Below are 14,958 nucleotides of genomic sequence, written 5' to 3' on the forward strand. Positions count from 1 at the left end.
TGACCAAAGCAATAGTTCGATAGTTACTGCAGTCCAGTATGGATCCTTTTTTGTGTAAGCGTACGAATATGGAAGTAACCCAGTCTTGAGGCCATAATCCCGTATTCCACACTTTACTGCAGATTGAATGGAGTAAGGCAATGCCCATTTCGTCCATACTTTTAATCATCTCGCCAGATATACCAATCATCACTGCCAACATCTTTGGGATTCTGTAGATGTTGAGCTGGCTGTTCTAATTCGCTTTCCAGGATCAATATTAGAGCTCATCTGGTTGATGAGGTAACAAATGCTACTTAAGCTATCAAATTTGACACGCCATCTGGTCCAGATGGAGTCTTGACGCTTGCTGTTAAAAATGACTAGTCTATGACTTCCCACACTGGTTGCACTCCAGAGTGTATTAAACAAGCAAGCAAACAAGCAATAACAATTTTAATCCATAAAGGGGGAGATAAAATGGATCCTGCTTATTTTAGGCCTATTTCCATTTGCTTGGTGATCAGAAAAATCAAAGAACGTGTACTCGATGTTAGACGTTACACAAATCTTAACTCTAATCAAAAGGGATTTACTTCTTGCCCAGGAACCTACACTAATATAATATTCCTAGATAGCATACTGAGTAGAACTAAGGACAATAACAAGATTGCATCAGAACCATCCTGATATTAACAAAGCATTTGACTTTGGTAATACGCATATTCAGAGAATTCTAGAAGGAAGTGTTGGGGGTTATTTGCGTAAGCTATGTTTGAGTGTGTTTTCCAGTAGTACAATGAGAAGTAGCTGTATCTTGATCCTTTTGAACCCATCAATGGCGGGTATGTGCAACGAGTATTGAAGCAGGTTAGTTTGATAGATGAAGTGAAGTTATTACATTCACTGTTAATTCTCTCATCACTATGCAATGGACATCAGTATTAACAACAAAATAATCTGTTGAACCACAGAATATATATTTCTTTTTTTTTTTTTTCCTAGTGGTTTAACGTCACATAACACATCAAAGGTTTTCGGCAACACAAGGGTAAGAAAGGGTTAGGATTGGGAAGGAAGCGGCTGTTGCCTTAATTAAGGCACAGTCCCAGCATTTGCCAGTTGGGAAAAATGGAAATCACAGAAAACCACTTTCGGGCTGCCGATTGGATTCGAAACCAACATTTCCCGAATGCAATCTCACAGCTACGCAACCCTAACTGCATAGCAAACTCACTCACTCAAGAAGAAAATGCAATGGAAAATGAAATGATTTCTAGCTAGGGACTAAAAAAATTTAACATATCAAAAATGTCACCAAAAAAAAAAAAAAATGTTTAAGCATCAAGAAAGCTAGCCTTACTTCATTTTACTTATATAACATCTTTGAATTTTTTGATTTCTAAGAACAAATTAGCCCAATTGTTCCAGTTTAAAATAATTTCAAAATTCTCCCCAATGTACCTACCCAGCTGGAGAGTCTGCTGTTGGATGTAGCTGCATTGTAAGCTCCCCAAGCTTGTTAAAGGCTGCTCCAGCAGCCGTAAAAATCTCACCAACCTGATTAACACAGAAAAAAATAAGCAAATCAAATTTTTGTTTCTCTATTGAATAAGCTACCATGAGAAGTAAGATGGGACAATGTTGATAAATACTGTACATCTAACAGAAGCTCCAGAGAAAATTTAAAGAACAAGAAAAAGCAAAAGATTGTCTACAAATAAACAGAAAGTAATTCAACGGACACTTATAAATAATAATTATTTTGTGTGGTTATTATTAGTCTGATGCAAGCCTTATAAGACAGACCCTTTGACAAGGGTGGGTGGCATTTACGAGGGTGACCCAGAAACAGTCCCCAACGATGGTACGAATGCGAAACTTTAGATATGAATTCTTTGAAGTATTTGGAGTGCACATGCAAAGTTTCCACTTCTTTCAACAGATAGCTACTTGCAGCAACGGTTCAACATGGTGTCTGTAAGTGATATACGTTACAAGCAGTGTATCGCAATTGAATTTCTCACTGAGAAGCAAGAAACGGTTGGAAACATTCACAAACGTTTATGTACAGTTTATGGAGCATCAGCAGTCAACAGAAGTACAGTTAGTCGCTGGGCACAGAGGTTGAGACCATCTGAAAGCGGTTCGGCAGAGCTCCAAGATTTGCAGCAGTCGGGGAGCCACCAACGGCTGTCGCACCTGACAAGATGCAGCATGCTGGTGTGCTCATTCGCGAGGACCAACACAGAACGACTCAGCATTTGGCACGGGAGCTGTCAATCAGCAAAGGAAGTGTAGGTGTAATCATCAGTGCTCTAGATTACGCAAAAAAGTGTTCACGATGGGCTCTGCGCCATCTGATGGAGGAACATAAAACTCTCAGAAAAAAAAAATATTCTGAGTTACTGCAACCTTTTGAAGCTGAGGGGGAAGCTTTCTTGTCCCGGACTGTCATGGGTGATGAAACCTGGGTTCACCATTTTGAGCCCAAAACACAACTGCAATCGATGGAATGGCACCATCCTGACTCTCCACAGAAGAAAAAAATTCAAAGCAATTGCTTCTGCTGGTAAGGTCATGATGACAAAGAGGTGATTCGCACAGTGCAGAAACGGCTGCATGAACAGAACAAGGAGTGGTACCAACAGGGCATACACGCCCTTATGTCTGGCTGGAGGAAGGCCATATAATGGGAAGGAGATTATGTGGAAAAATAGGAAGTGTAGAAGAAACATAATTCTTTCTTGTGTACAAGTTTCATTGTGTTCAATAAATAATTGTTGAAGAAAAAAATTTGGTGCATTAGTTTCTGGGCTACCCTCGTACCATGTACAGGAACCTGCATTTTTCGTGGTAGAGGATAGTGTGTGTATGGTGCGGATGTTGCAAGAATGTTGGTGACAGCATGAATACCCAGTACCAGAACCATGGAAATGAACAATTTAAGATAAAAATTTCTCAATCCACCCAGGAATCTAACCCAGGCCTCCCAAGAACCAAACGGCCAAGACATTGATCAGTCTGTCATGGAGCCAGACACTTCAAAATTATAACTACAGAAATAGAAGAACTCTTAAATCGAGAATTCAGACTGTTTTTAAAAATTAAATGAGATTTTTTTCCCTAGCACACTAAATTTTACGTTAACACCATTTTCTTCAAGATATATTTTCCAGTGTCTTACAGTGTATATTCATACATAAAGGTATGATCTACCATTTCATATGATGTAACTGCATGGTGATAATTACACTGCAGTGTCCTTGTATTGCTTGAGATAGGATAGATACAACTTTCTATTAAAAGGATTAGAGAATTTAACAAATTTGAATGTGAACAAAACGAATCCCAAATCTCCCAATTAATTTCTACTGATGCTGAATCTGAGAGCCTCCATGGCTCAGGCAGCAGCGCATTGGCCTCTCACCGCTGGATACCGTGGTTCAAATCCCAGTCATTCCATGTGAGATTTGTGCTGGACAAAGCAGAGGCAGGACAGATTTTTCTCTGGGTACACCAGTTCTCCCTGTCATCTTTCATTCCAGCAACACACTCCAATATCATTTCATTTTAATCCTTGCCCCAGAGGAGTGTGAGAGGCTTCGGCAGCCAGCACAATTCCTATCCTCGCCGCAAGATAGGGGCTTCATTCATTCCATCCCTGACTCAGTCACTGACTGGAAAACAGGTTGTAGGTTGAATCTACTAATCAGCTTGCTCACAGGACTGATACGTAGGGCAAATTTTGTTAATAATTTTAACTATCACTTGTGCCACACCAAGTTACCTTTATATCATACCTTCTGACATCACGTTCTTTATCAATGTCATAGTTTTTTTTTTATTTGCTTTACGTCGCTCCGACACAGGTAGGTCTTATGGCGACGATGGGACAGGAAAGACCTAGGAATGGGAAGGAAGTGGTCGTGGCCTTAATTAACATACAGCCCCAGCATTTGCCTGGTGTGAAAATGGGAAACCATGGAAAACCATCTTCAGGGCTGCCAACAGTGGGACTTGAACCCACTATCTCCCAGATGCAAGCTCACAGCCGCGCGCCCCTAACCACGTGGCCAACTCGCCCGGTGAAGAAGCACATAACAGGGTACCGAGGGACAAGATGTTCACCATACTGGGGGACTATGGGATCAAGGGTAGATTATTAAAATCAATGAATTACTAATCAGACCTACAAAATGCAGGGATGCTGGAATTTTCCCTGGGAAGGATATATTTCTCTGCATGTCTGTAAATATATTGACACAGGTCTTTTATACCTAAGCACCTTTAAATGCCATCCAACTAAGCCAGGCAGGATCTATACCCTCAAATGTTGAGTACAGAAGGTGAGCACCGTATCAACTATGCTACTCAAGCATTCTGTCATTTTCTTTCACTGGATAAGGAAGTGTTTCATTTCATGTTTCAAATCACATTATCAAGAATATAATCACAGCCACTGGACCATAATAACTTTTAAGTGAAATCTACACCTTCAGGAAATGATTTTTCATTTCAAAAAACCTGCACCCATTGGCTAGGATTCGAACCTTGATCACAAGCCACAGTTGATGATCACTCAGCCCTAATGCCCTATTACTGTAAGGTTCACTGCAGATTGACCATACAGACTGCGCTTTACAAACCATACGAACAACAGCACAAGAAGACCACACACATTCAGTAGGTACCAGTACAGTATTCCAGCAGTCGTATGCGAGCTTCAGTAATTTGCTTGACTGTACTCTAAATGCCATACAGTAGAACAATGAACCACTTTTCAAGATATTCAAATTCTGAATTTAAGTATATAGAGAACAAATGATGTCTTAAGATAAACAGGTAGACGTCCAACCGTCTTTTAGGCTGCATTGTCAAGACTATTCAGTCATGCAATTTTTAACAAAACATGGTTCAATACTGGGGAGAACAATGGGAAACTATCTCACGACCTCTTCACTAGAATGCTTCTTCAGTGACGCCTAGGTCATGGTTGATGGGGGAGCTGTTGAGGATCCACCAATACTCAACATATATAATCTATAATCTAACTTTCTGCAAGATGATAGCAGTTGGGAAGTTTGTCAGCAGTCAACTGTAGTAACAAAAAACTGCAACTATACTCCGTGTCAAACAGAAAATATTTTGACCTCGACATGCTGCTCAGAATTGTCCAACCAAGCAGCAGCCATGTTGTAAAATTATTTCACTTGCTCAATGCACTGCATTCTGTGGAAAATTTCACTGTATTAAATATCATCTGCATCAGGACAAAATATTTTTACATCACAAAGCAGCATGAAAAGAATCAGCTTCACATCTGACAGATATAACAGCTGAGACTGCAGTCATACCAGTACTGACTTGAGGTGAAGGATTGCTAATTAACCTCTTGAAACAAGGTGACTGGACCTAATTACTGTTTACTGTTGCAAAACCGTTTAAATCCTTTCCAAAAATGTAAGAATCTCATTTATTCACTTATTTACTGTTGTAAAATATTTCAAACTTACCTGTACATGTCTTGTGCCATGTGAATCCTAGGAAAAAGGCCATGAAATAGTTGGTAAAAAAAATTCTATCCAACAAAACTTTTCTAGCACAATTTGACATCACTGAATCACATAAAGTATAAGTCAGGTACAACATGAGGAAATGCTTACTAGCTATAATAGCTTCAGGGTCCTGCACCTTCCACTGCATAACACTACTTTATTGCTAGAGATTTACTTAGTTTGCACCAACTGAAGGATTATCACTAGAGCCTGGATTTCCATGCAAATGCATGTTTTTAAATAAGCTTGTTACACTTTTCAAACTTTGCAAATATTCGTTTTATGGCTTAATGATTCCAAATAACCTTTGTTTTCCCCTGCATGTTTGCATGTTTGCATGTTTTGGCCTTTTTAGGAGAAAATTCATGCATCATTCATATTTTGAAGATTTTGGATTTAACAGCGAATATCTGGACTTTTAACATTGCATAATATGACTTTTCTTCTAACTTTGGCGCATATATAATGTTAACTTGCATGATAGTGCCTTTTCATGAATGTTGGTGTGCAGAATTTGCGACCATTTTTTCACGTTATACAGTATGTCTATTATTGAGAGACAGAGAGAATGTATTCCTGGCATCCTAGGTTAAAACCAAAGTTAGTACATACAGTAGAGGTCCTATAATCCAATTAACCAAGCACTTTCTTAACTGTTGCTTGAGTAAATATTGACATAAGCCGGAAGTCCCCACGTCGACCTCTGTAATTCTTAGGAATAATTGCTATTGCTATAAACTGAACCTTAAAATGTGCATTGCTCATTGACGGCTCATTTGTTCGTCTATGTTCGATGAATAAAACAAAACTTGTATCACACTTCTGTGACACCGCGTTACTGAGATAGCACCTTACAAACTTTGGTTTTGCACTGAATCCTCTTCCGTTGTTATCTTGGAATATCCTACCCGGAACTCTCACTCGTCACACGGCTTTGTCATCGCAGCAGGCAATTGTTACCAGTTATTGAGGACATTCAAAAGTATCTGCAATCACACACGGAGAAGTAGCTGCAGCAACTAGTGATACGTTATAAATTTCATTTTTTGTCCGTATTGAAGATCTACTAGTGATACAAATTTATTATGATTTTATTAACAGACCACCTATTCAATACATCATAAACTAATGTAGAATTAGATCCTTATTAAATAACATGGTACATGTTTCACTCCTTTTAGTGAGCATCATCAGCCAGTTAACATTTACTGAAGGTTTAATAAGAACATGAACATATTCTATAAAGCCAAAATATGCTTTACAAGCATGGGTGACAAATTTTACAATATTTTACTGAATGGAAAATTCTAAATTCCCATGGAGGGAATTAGATATTTTTCACCAATAGACATATTTTGACATATTTTACAGATCATGTCACAACAAAAAGTTATGTCTTCAAGCATAAACACAATTGTCTAAAATCTTGACATTAAGAACTTATAGACGAAACTCATCTATTAACCATCTATTTGAAACCTTTTTATAAGATCTGGCTAATTGTATAGATTCATTATTTTTGAATTGTCCTTGAACCATCATTGTATGTTTAATGATTTTATGAAGTTAAATATAGCCTGTATTATAAACCATTGTCGAATTTCCAATATTACTGGAGTAACACTAGTACAATATTTATTGGCTAAAAATCCAAATGTTTATCATTATATCAGTCTTGTTGTTAAATGAACTTGTTAGTAAAATGAAACATTCAATATGAAGTAGAATTTGAATGGACACCGCAGATTTCAATTGAGCTTGTTGATATATCTGTAAATAAAAAATATGTATAAGACTTTCAAGCCAGTATAACCTTCTTAGCGAGAAAATTATCACTTACCCTTCCTGCTGCTGCGTAATTGTCTAGTGTTACCCACAACTTCGTGATAACTGCTTGTTGCTCCGTTAGTGCTCCTTGTATTATACGAATGAGTGAGCGAGCTTGTGTTTTGGCAGAGAGTGGGAAGGGGAAGCGAAGGTAAGCGGTGCACTGGTAGGTAATGTAGATGGTGGAGGGGGCTACCTAGGGGTAGTAAGGGGAGGAGTTGAGTTTGTTTGCGTCAATGAGTTACCAACTTTTGATGCATTAAAATTATTATAGAATTTATTTATATCACACTTTATTTGTATTAATTTTAGTAATTGTTCTAAGAGAGTGTTCTTTATTTCAATTTCATCATTTAGGTTCTTATTCTTATTGTATTGCTGATCTAAGTGAATGCATATATTTTCCAATTCCATTATTACTCTTCCCTTTACTACCCTTCTTAAAATTCTTAAATCCCTTTCAATAGTTGTGTAACAATGTCCAGTTTCCTGCATGTGTGCACTCATTGCAGAATGAGCGAAACACAAAAAGCAATCTGCAATAAGTGCACACATGCAAGAAATTGGACATTGTCTCACAACTATTGAAAGGGATTTAAGAATTTTAAGAAGGGTAGAAAAGGGAAGAGTAATGCCAGAATTGGAAAATATATACATTCACTTAGTTCAGCAATGCAATAAGAACAAGAAACTAAATGATGAAATTGAAATAAAGAAACCCCTCTTAGAACAATTACCGAAATTAATACAAATACTTAAGTCTGATATAAATAAATTCTATAATAATTTTAATCCAACAAAAGTGGGTAACTCATTGACACAAACAAAATTACCTCCTCCCCTTACTACCCTTAGGCAGTCCCCTCCACCATCTACATTACCTACCAGTGCATCGCTTACCTTCGCTTCCCCTCCCCACCTAAACACAAGCTCGCTCAGTCATTCGTATAATACAAAGAGCACTAACGGAGCAACAAGCAGTTATCACGAAGTTGTAACACTAGACAATTACGCAGCAGCAGGAAGGGTAAGTGATAATTTTCTCACTAAGAAGTTTATACAGACTTAAAAGTTTTATACATATTTTTTATTTACAGATATATCAACAAGCTCAACTGAAATCTGCAGTGTCCATTCAAATTCTACTTCATATTGAATGTTTCATTTTACTACCGGTAACAAGTTAATTTAAGAACAAGACTGATATAATGGTAAACATTTGGATTTTTAGCCAATGAATATTGTACTAGTGTTACTCCAGTAATATTGGGAATACGACAATGGTTTATAATACAGGCTATTATTAACTTCATAAAATCGTTTAACCTGCGAGTGGTCGCTAGCCTATATGAGATTTTCTGTCACATTATTTTTTATTGTGAGTTTACTTCTCAGCGATGCAAAGTAGGTGACTGTTCCCTCTTCTAGCTGCGTTTATAACTGTTGTAAGGCGATTCACAACTGAAGGTCAAGCATCTCCTCCTCTAGTCAGAACAAAGATTCATACGAGTTTGTGCGCCCTGTGTGATTCTTTCATCGCGCAATCAGTGACGTTGGTGTTACGTTAAAGTCGAGAGGGAAACTTTCTCCTGTTGTAAGCGTTAGTATTTGACATAAGTCATGCGCGTAACGTTCTCCATTTGCAATTACTGATAAATGAGTCTTCAAAAATTGAGTCGAGGAAGAATGTTGGGAAATAAAACGCTGTTACTAATTCCAGCTAACTCAAATGTTAGAGAGAAGACCTATTGTACTTTATTCTTGCTTTTGTATTGCGCCTGTCAGAAAGTTCTATATTAAAACAATGTTATTGGTTTTACGTCCCAATAACTACTTTTTATGGTTTTCGCAGATGCCGAGGTACCAAAATTTTGTCACACAAGAGTTCTTTTATATGCCTGTAAAGCTACAGGCTACCGGACAGAGCCAGGATCGAACCTGCCAAATTGGGTTCAGAGAGCCAGAGCCTTAACCGTCTGAGCCATTCAGCCCGGCACTGTTTTGAATATTACGTACTTACATGTGACTGAACTAATGTTTATGTAATATACGGATAATCAGGTTTTAAAAAAATCTAAACTGTATAACGCAGTATTTACGCCTCATTTCCGTCATTCGTTTCACTCTTACGACCTGCAAAATTATAGAAGATATATTTATTTTAAATGAAGTTCAATGTGAGAGCAAGTCTTGCGTGTGAGCACTCGTGTTACAATTCGGCCAGCGACCACTCACGGGTTAAACATACAATGATGGTTTAAGGACAATTATCTTCTTCTTCTTAATCTGTTTACCCTCCAGGGTTAGCGTTTCCCTCGGACTCAGCGAGGGATCTCACCTCTACCGCCTCAAGGGCAATGTCCTGGAAATTGAGACTTTGGGTCGGGGATACAACTGGGGAGAAGGACCAGTACCCCGCCCAGGCTGCCTCACCTGCTATGCTGAACAGGGGCCATGTGAGAGGATGGGAAGACTGGAAGGGATAGACAAAGAAGAGAGAAGAGAGAAGGAAGCGGCCGTGGCTTTAGGGTACCATCCCGACATTTGCCTGCAGGAGAAGTGGGAAACCACAGAAAACCACTTCAAGGATGGCTGAGGAAGGATTCGAACCCTCCTCTACTCAGTTGACCTCCCGAGGCTGAGTGGACCCCATTCCAGCCCTCGTACCACTTTTCAAATTTCGTGGCAGAGCCGGGAATCGAACCCGGGCGTTCGGGGATGGCAGCTAATCACATTAACCACTACACCACAGAGGCAGACAAGGACAATTATACGATTCAAAAATAATGAATCTATATAATTAGCCAGATCTCATAAAAAGGTTTCAAACAGATGGTTAATAGATGAGTTCCGTCTATAAGTTTTTTAAAAGATAATGTTATTGCCAAGATTTTAGACAACTATGTTTATGCTTAAAGACATAACTTTTTATTGCCACATGATCAGTAAAATATTGTAAAATTTGTCACCCATGCTTGTAAAGCATATTTTAGCTTAATGGAATATGTTCATGATCTTATTCAACCTTGAGTAAATGTTAATTGGCTGATGATGCTCATTAAAAGGAGCAAAACATGTACCATGTTAAGAACTGAATAAGGATGTAATTCTACATTAGCTTACGACGTATTGAATAGGTGGTCTTCTTCTTCTTCTTTTATGACCACATAGGATCACTTTAGTCAGTCCGTCGTTCAGGTCTCTTTGAAGGGATTGTTAGGGCTTTGCGGTCCTCCCAGGACTTCTTCAGACGCTCCGATCTTTGTGCCCTTTCCTCAGTTGAAAATATGTGTGTTGTTGGTTTGTTTTGTGTAGGGGTAAAGCGGAGGTTTGTATTCTTGAGTTTTGTACTCAATTTTATCTTATTTGTGGTGTCTTCTGTTGTAAGGCCTATTAATGAAATTATAATAAATTTGTATCACTAGCTAGAGATAGGTCAAACAAACTGATCTGCTCAAATCCTGACTTTGAATTCGTCAAACTTTTATAACAGAAAATTCTAAATTCCCATGGAGGGAATTAGATATTTTTCACGAATAGAGCCCAGCATCAGTGGGTAGGGTCTGACACATCCCACTGTGATGAGTCTAGTGTCAGACCTACGACAAAACCCTGGTTAATAGAGCAAACGCCTGAAAAGCCTTTCATCTGATATATTTTTAAACTTTTATAAGACGCATTGTGGCAAAAATGCAAAAGACGTATAATTTAACCTCACTTTGTCCTAAATGTCTTGTGTAAGTATGCACCCGTCACTTCTTGTGATGTAGAAAGATTATTTTCTGTGTTTAAAAGTACGCTGACAGATGAACGAATGAGCTTGAATCAAGAAAATTTGGAGAAATTACGGTATACGTTTCCAAAGGAACGGAAATTTAAAAGTGCATATTTTCCAGTTTAGGCCTATTGTGCATGTTTTGCGATATGATAGTGCATGAATGCATGCATATTTTGAGATTTTATAGTGCATGGAAATCCAGGTTCTAATTATCACCATTTGTTTGTTTACAGTACGCCTATATATGCCAAGTGAAGTAAGCGTAAGGGGTTAGACTTTATGTACCGTATGCGCACCTTTTAGCGATACATTGACACCCTAGTGCTGAATAGATCGACCTCAGGTATCTTCAAGATTCGTATTGGCAACTATTGAAACACAAACTATGAATCGCTTATGCATCACTGTGTGACATCTGGTGTACACTTTACGTACTAGTACTGTTGTTGTTTACACAGCTAAGCCAAACTATAGAATTCATGCTGGGAACAAGATTCGCACCGAGAAATGTTATATAATGTGTGTATGACACAGTTGTTGGCTTAAGATAATAAAGGTTTAGAAAATTCATATCAATCGATCATATTATCGATTCAATTCAGATTTCATTTCCATTCAGTTGGCAGTATAACCGGAACCAGGAGAGCTCCCTCCTTACTTCTTCACTCCGTACAAAGAAATATCACTAAAAGGTGCTCGGACTATATGTACATCTTAATTTATCACCATGAGTTTATTTACAGCACACATGCAGAGTAAAGTAACCCATGAGAGGGTTAAACTTCATTTGCTTAGGATCTTTTTTATAATATTATTATTGGTTTCACATCCCACTAACTACATTTGTTTACTTCATAATGCAGTTGGTAATTTATTTGCATTAAATTCTGGCAGGTAATGTATATTTTTATTCCTTGTTTAATAATGTTGCTTTTTTATTTTACAGGTAAGTTATACTGTAATATTTATATTTAACTTGTGTGTTTGACAGACTGGAAAGCTATTAAGTTACATGTGATTAGAGAACTGGAAAAGATTAAAAGGAAAGCAGCACAATTCGTTCTGTGTGGTGACAAAAGAGTGGAGTCACAAAAATGTTGCAAGAAGATGTACATACATTTTCTAAGTTCTTCTTTGAAATCATTTAAGGAAAGACTAAGTAAACAACTGGGAATGTGCCACTTGGGCGACATATCTAAATCCAGATCAGTGGTGACTTACTGACTGACTGACTGTACATACATTTATCTACCCCTTAGTCCCGTTTTCTAAAACAGAGTCGGGAATGAGGTGAGATGAAACTGTATGCTACGTTTCTAAGGCCAAATGCTCTCCCTGAAGCCAACTTCATTTGAGGAATAAGATGAAATGAATGATGGTGAATGGAATTGGGTGAGGAGGTAACCTATGAGCAGAAACTGTCCTGGCATTTACCTGGGAAGTGAAAATGGGAAACCATATAAAACAATTCTTAGGACAGCCAATGGTGGAGTTCAAACCATGTCCCGAATGGCTCCATAACTGTAGAGCATTTAACATGTGGCCACTCTGCTCAGTGACCGATTGATTGACTTACATACTTGGGGACAAAACATGACCACCTTGCCTCACACCACTACTCTCCAGCGGCTTATAGGATTTACTACGTCTACTGTAGGTGAATTTCCAAATCGTCGACTACACTCGACACAAAGGAAGGCTAAAGACTGAAGAGTGTTTGTAAGAAAATGGTTTGGCACCCTCTTCATACCAGACAAAGATCACTCAGAACTCGTTCAGGATGCAGGGTGTGAGTGATTGCTAGCTTCCAACTCGCTTCCAGGAACTGAGGTCGCCATGTTTTTTCCCCAAGTATAACTTAGCTCATAAGTATATTTTCGTGGGAGGATGACTGGGTCCCTACTTACACAAATCAACCCCCTTAATGATTCACCTTTGAAAGTAATATAATTTATGCTAGAAAGCATTTTCTCAAAGTTTACCCAAGTCATTCCTTGGTGTCCACAGTTAGCAAGCTACCATGGCTCAAATCGTAAGCAAGCAACTGTAGTACATGTACAGTTGTTTCCTTGAACTGAACAATATTTGTATACCATTATGTTAATTTTTGTTTCTAAGAGCTTTCCTGTTGATGGTGTTATTAGGAGATGGGATTATTGTCAAAGATATTTCCTATTTTAGACAAATTGTGACTGTTATCCGTGGTACAATATTTAGGTTTATGTATGGTCGGCAAATGAACTAATTACTAGATCTACAAATATAGCATAGAGATTGAACAAATGCACTAACATGTAGGCCCTATGCCTTCTTTACAGCACTGTTTATGACATCGCTGAGATGACTGAATCTGCATTTGTTTCAAACAAGAATGATTTCTCAAACAACTAATGTGAGTCTATAATATAATGCCATCCATCATAAATGAGACAGAAAAATAACATGACAAAACTGACAAAGAAAAGGTCGTGAAAAATGCAATCCGATGTTACCATACAGCCCAACCAACAAAGCTGGTTGACTTTGCTTAGGAGAATAAAAGGATGTACGCAGAGGTAAACGAATGGGGAAGGTCTTACGAGCATCTAAAAGCAGGAAGATGGAGAAGTGTTCAGTACGATAACGTGTTCACATGGAAAGCAGAGACTACTGGGATAAGTTAATACCGGTGACTAGAAATGAGAGTTTCCTCTGTGGTAACATTCAACATACAGTATTCCTAGCATTTTATATGTTGAAACTAGGCCCAAAGAAATAAAGATATTTCGAAATCAGAAAAAGTCTCATCCCCCGCTACAGATTACATAAGAACATAACACGTTACCCCTTTTGAGGTTAAGTTGTGGTATGACACCATTCGAGGCTTTGTAATGTCCCTTACTTCGTGAAAATAAATTATTGGTCGCACACACTTGGTCTTGTATTTTCTTTCGACGAACGACTCATTATCAGTGAAGTTATTAAAGAATTCGACACCTAACCAGCCAATTCTAAATCCATCATTTTAGCAAAAACTTAACAATCTAATTAACTCCATAATGAATTGATTATCTCGTTGTTACTGAAGTTGTAATGTATATTACCTTACTGGCAGAGTTCATGGTGAATTCACCAAAAATAACAACAACAGCAGAAAACTGTAACAAGACACCACAGAACGTAAAGAATATGACATTCAATGATGTTTCAAAACCACATACTGTAACGTATGAGCTGTATAGCGCTATTAGCTAACACATCATCAGTACAATCACCGACAATACTGTAATATTAAAATTGAATACTAATTGTTATCCCGTTCCAGTAATAAAGATCAAAGAGTATTTTGATCAATTCTTGTTGCTGTTAGATATCGATTACAGCCATCGATAGTATAGAAGATCGATACAAGAACGATAGAAATGCTCAGAGTTGCCAATCTGGTGATTTTGTCACCAGATCTATAGTGACGAAATTTGAATTTTGCGACATGTCGAAAATATGGCGTTTTCTGTAAAATTTGGTGACATATTTGGTGATTTTATAATAAAATGTCAATTTAAAAGAGAATTACGGCCATAAAACGCGCGTCTTAGTAAAATATTATGTTATATATATGATACGAACATAATTACGTAAGCGACACGCTGGGATGGGGATGGGGAAGTCCCGTCTTTCAGTACGACTAAGGCTCTATAAGTCTTTAGAGAGCCCTAAGGCCCCATTCACAATGCAAACGTAACCGTAAACTTAACGACGTAACGTAACCGTAAAATTAACGTAAAATTTGTGGTATTCACAATGGAGGAACGTAACATTAACGTAAAGAGTACACAG

At 38.0% G+C, this 14,958-nt stretch overlaps 1 protein-coding gene across 3 annotated transcripts in view; it reads right to left on the reverse strand.

The window, feature by feature from the left end:
• Positions 1-14,485, reverse strand: part of LOC136877030 (chromatin complexes subunit BAP18) — a 79,735-nt gene extending 65,250 nt beyond the window's left edge. Inside the window, exons 1-4 of one of the 3 annotated variants that reach the window (XM_067150830.2) lie at positions 14,364-14,421; positions 14,226-14,279; positions 5,496-5,522; positions 1,448-1,539 (exon numbers count right to left, since the gene is read on the reverse strand). In XM_067150830.2, coding sequence (XP_067006931.1) covers positions 1,448-1,539; positions 5,496-5,522; positions 14,226-14,243 — 137 coding nt within the window. In that variant the 5' untranslated portion in view covers positions 14,244-14,279; positions 14,364-14,421. Of the gene's footprint in view, positions 1-1,447; positions 1,540-5,495; positions 5,523-14,225 lie in introns of all 3 variants that reach the window. The other 2 variants (XM_067150832.2, XM_067150831.2) reach the window with 2 other exon arrangements.
• Positions 14,486-14,958: the final 473 nt, after the last annotated feature.

Source organism: Anabrus simplex, chromosome 7 (genome assembly GCF_040414725.1).
Source record: "Anabrus simplex isolate iqAnaSimp1 chromosome 7, ASM4041472v1, whole genome shotgun sequence".
Lineage (NCBI taxonomy): Eukaryota > Metazoa > Arthropoda > Insecta > Orthoptera > Tettigoniidae > Anabrus > Anabrus simplex.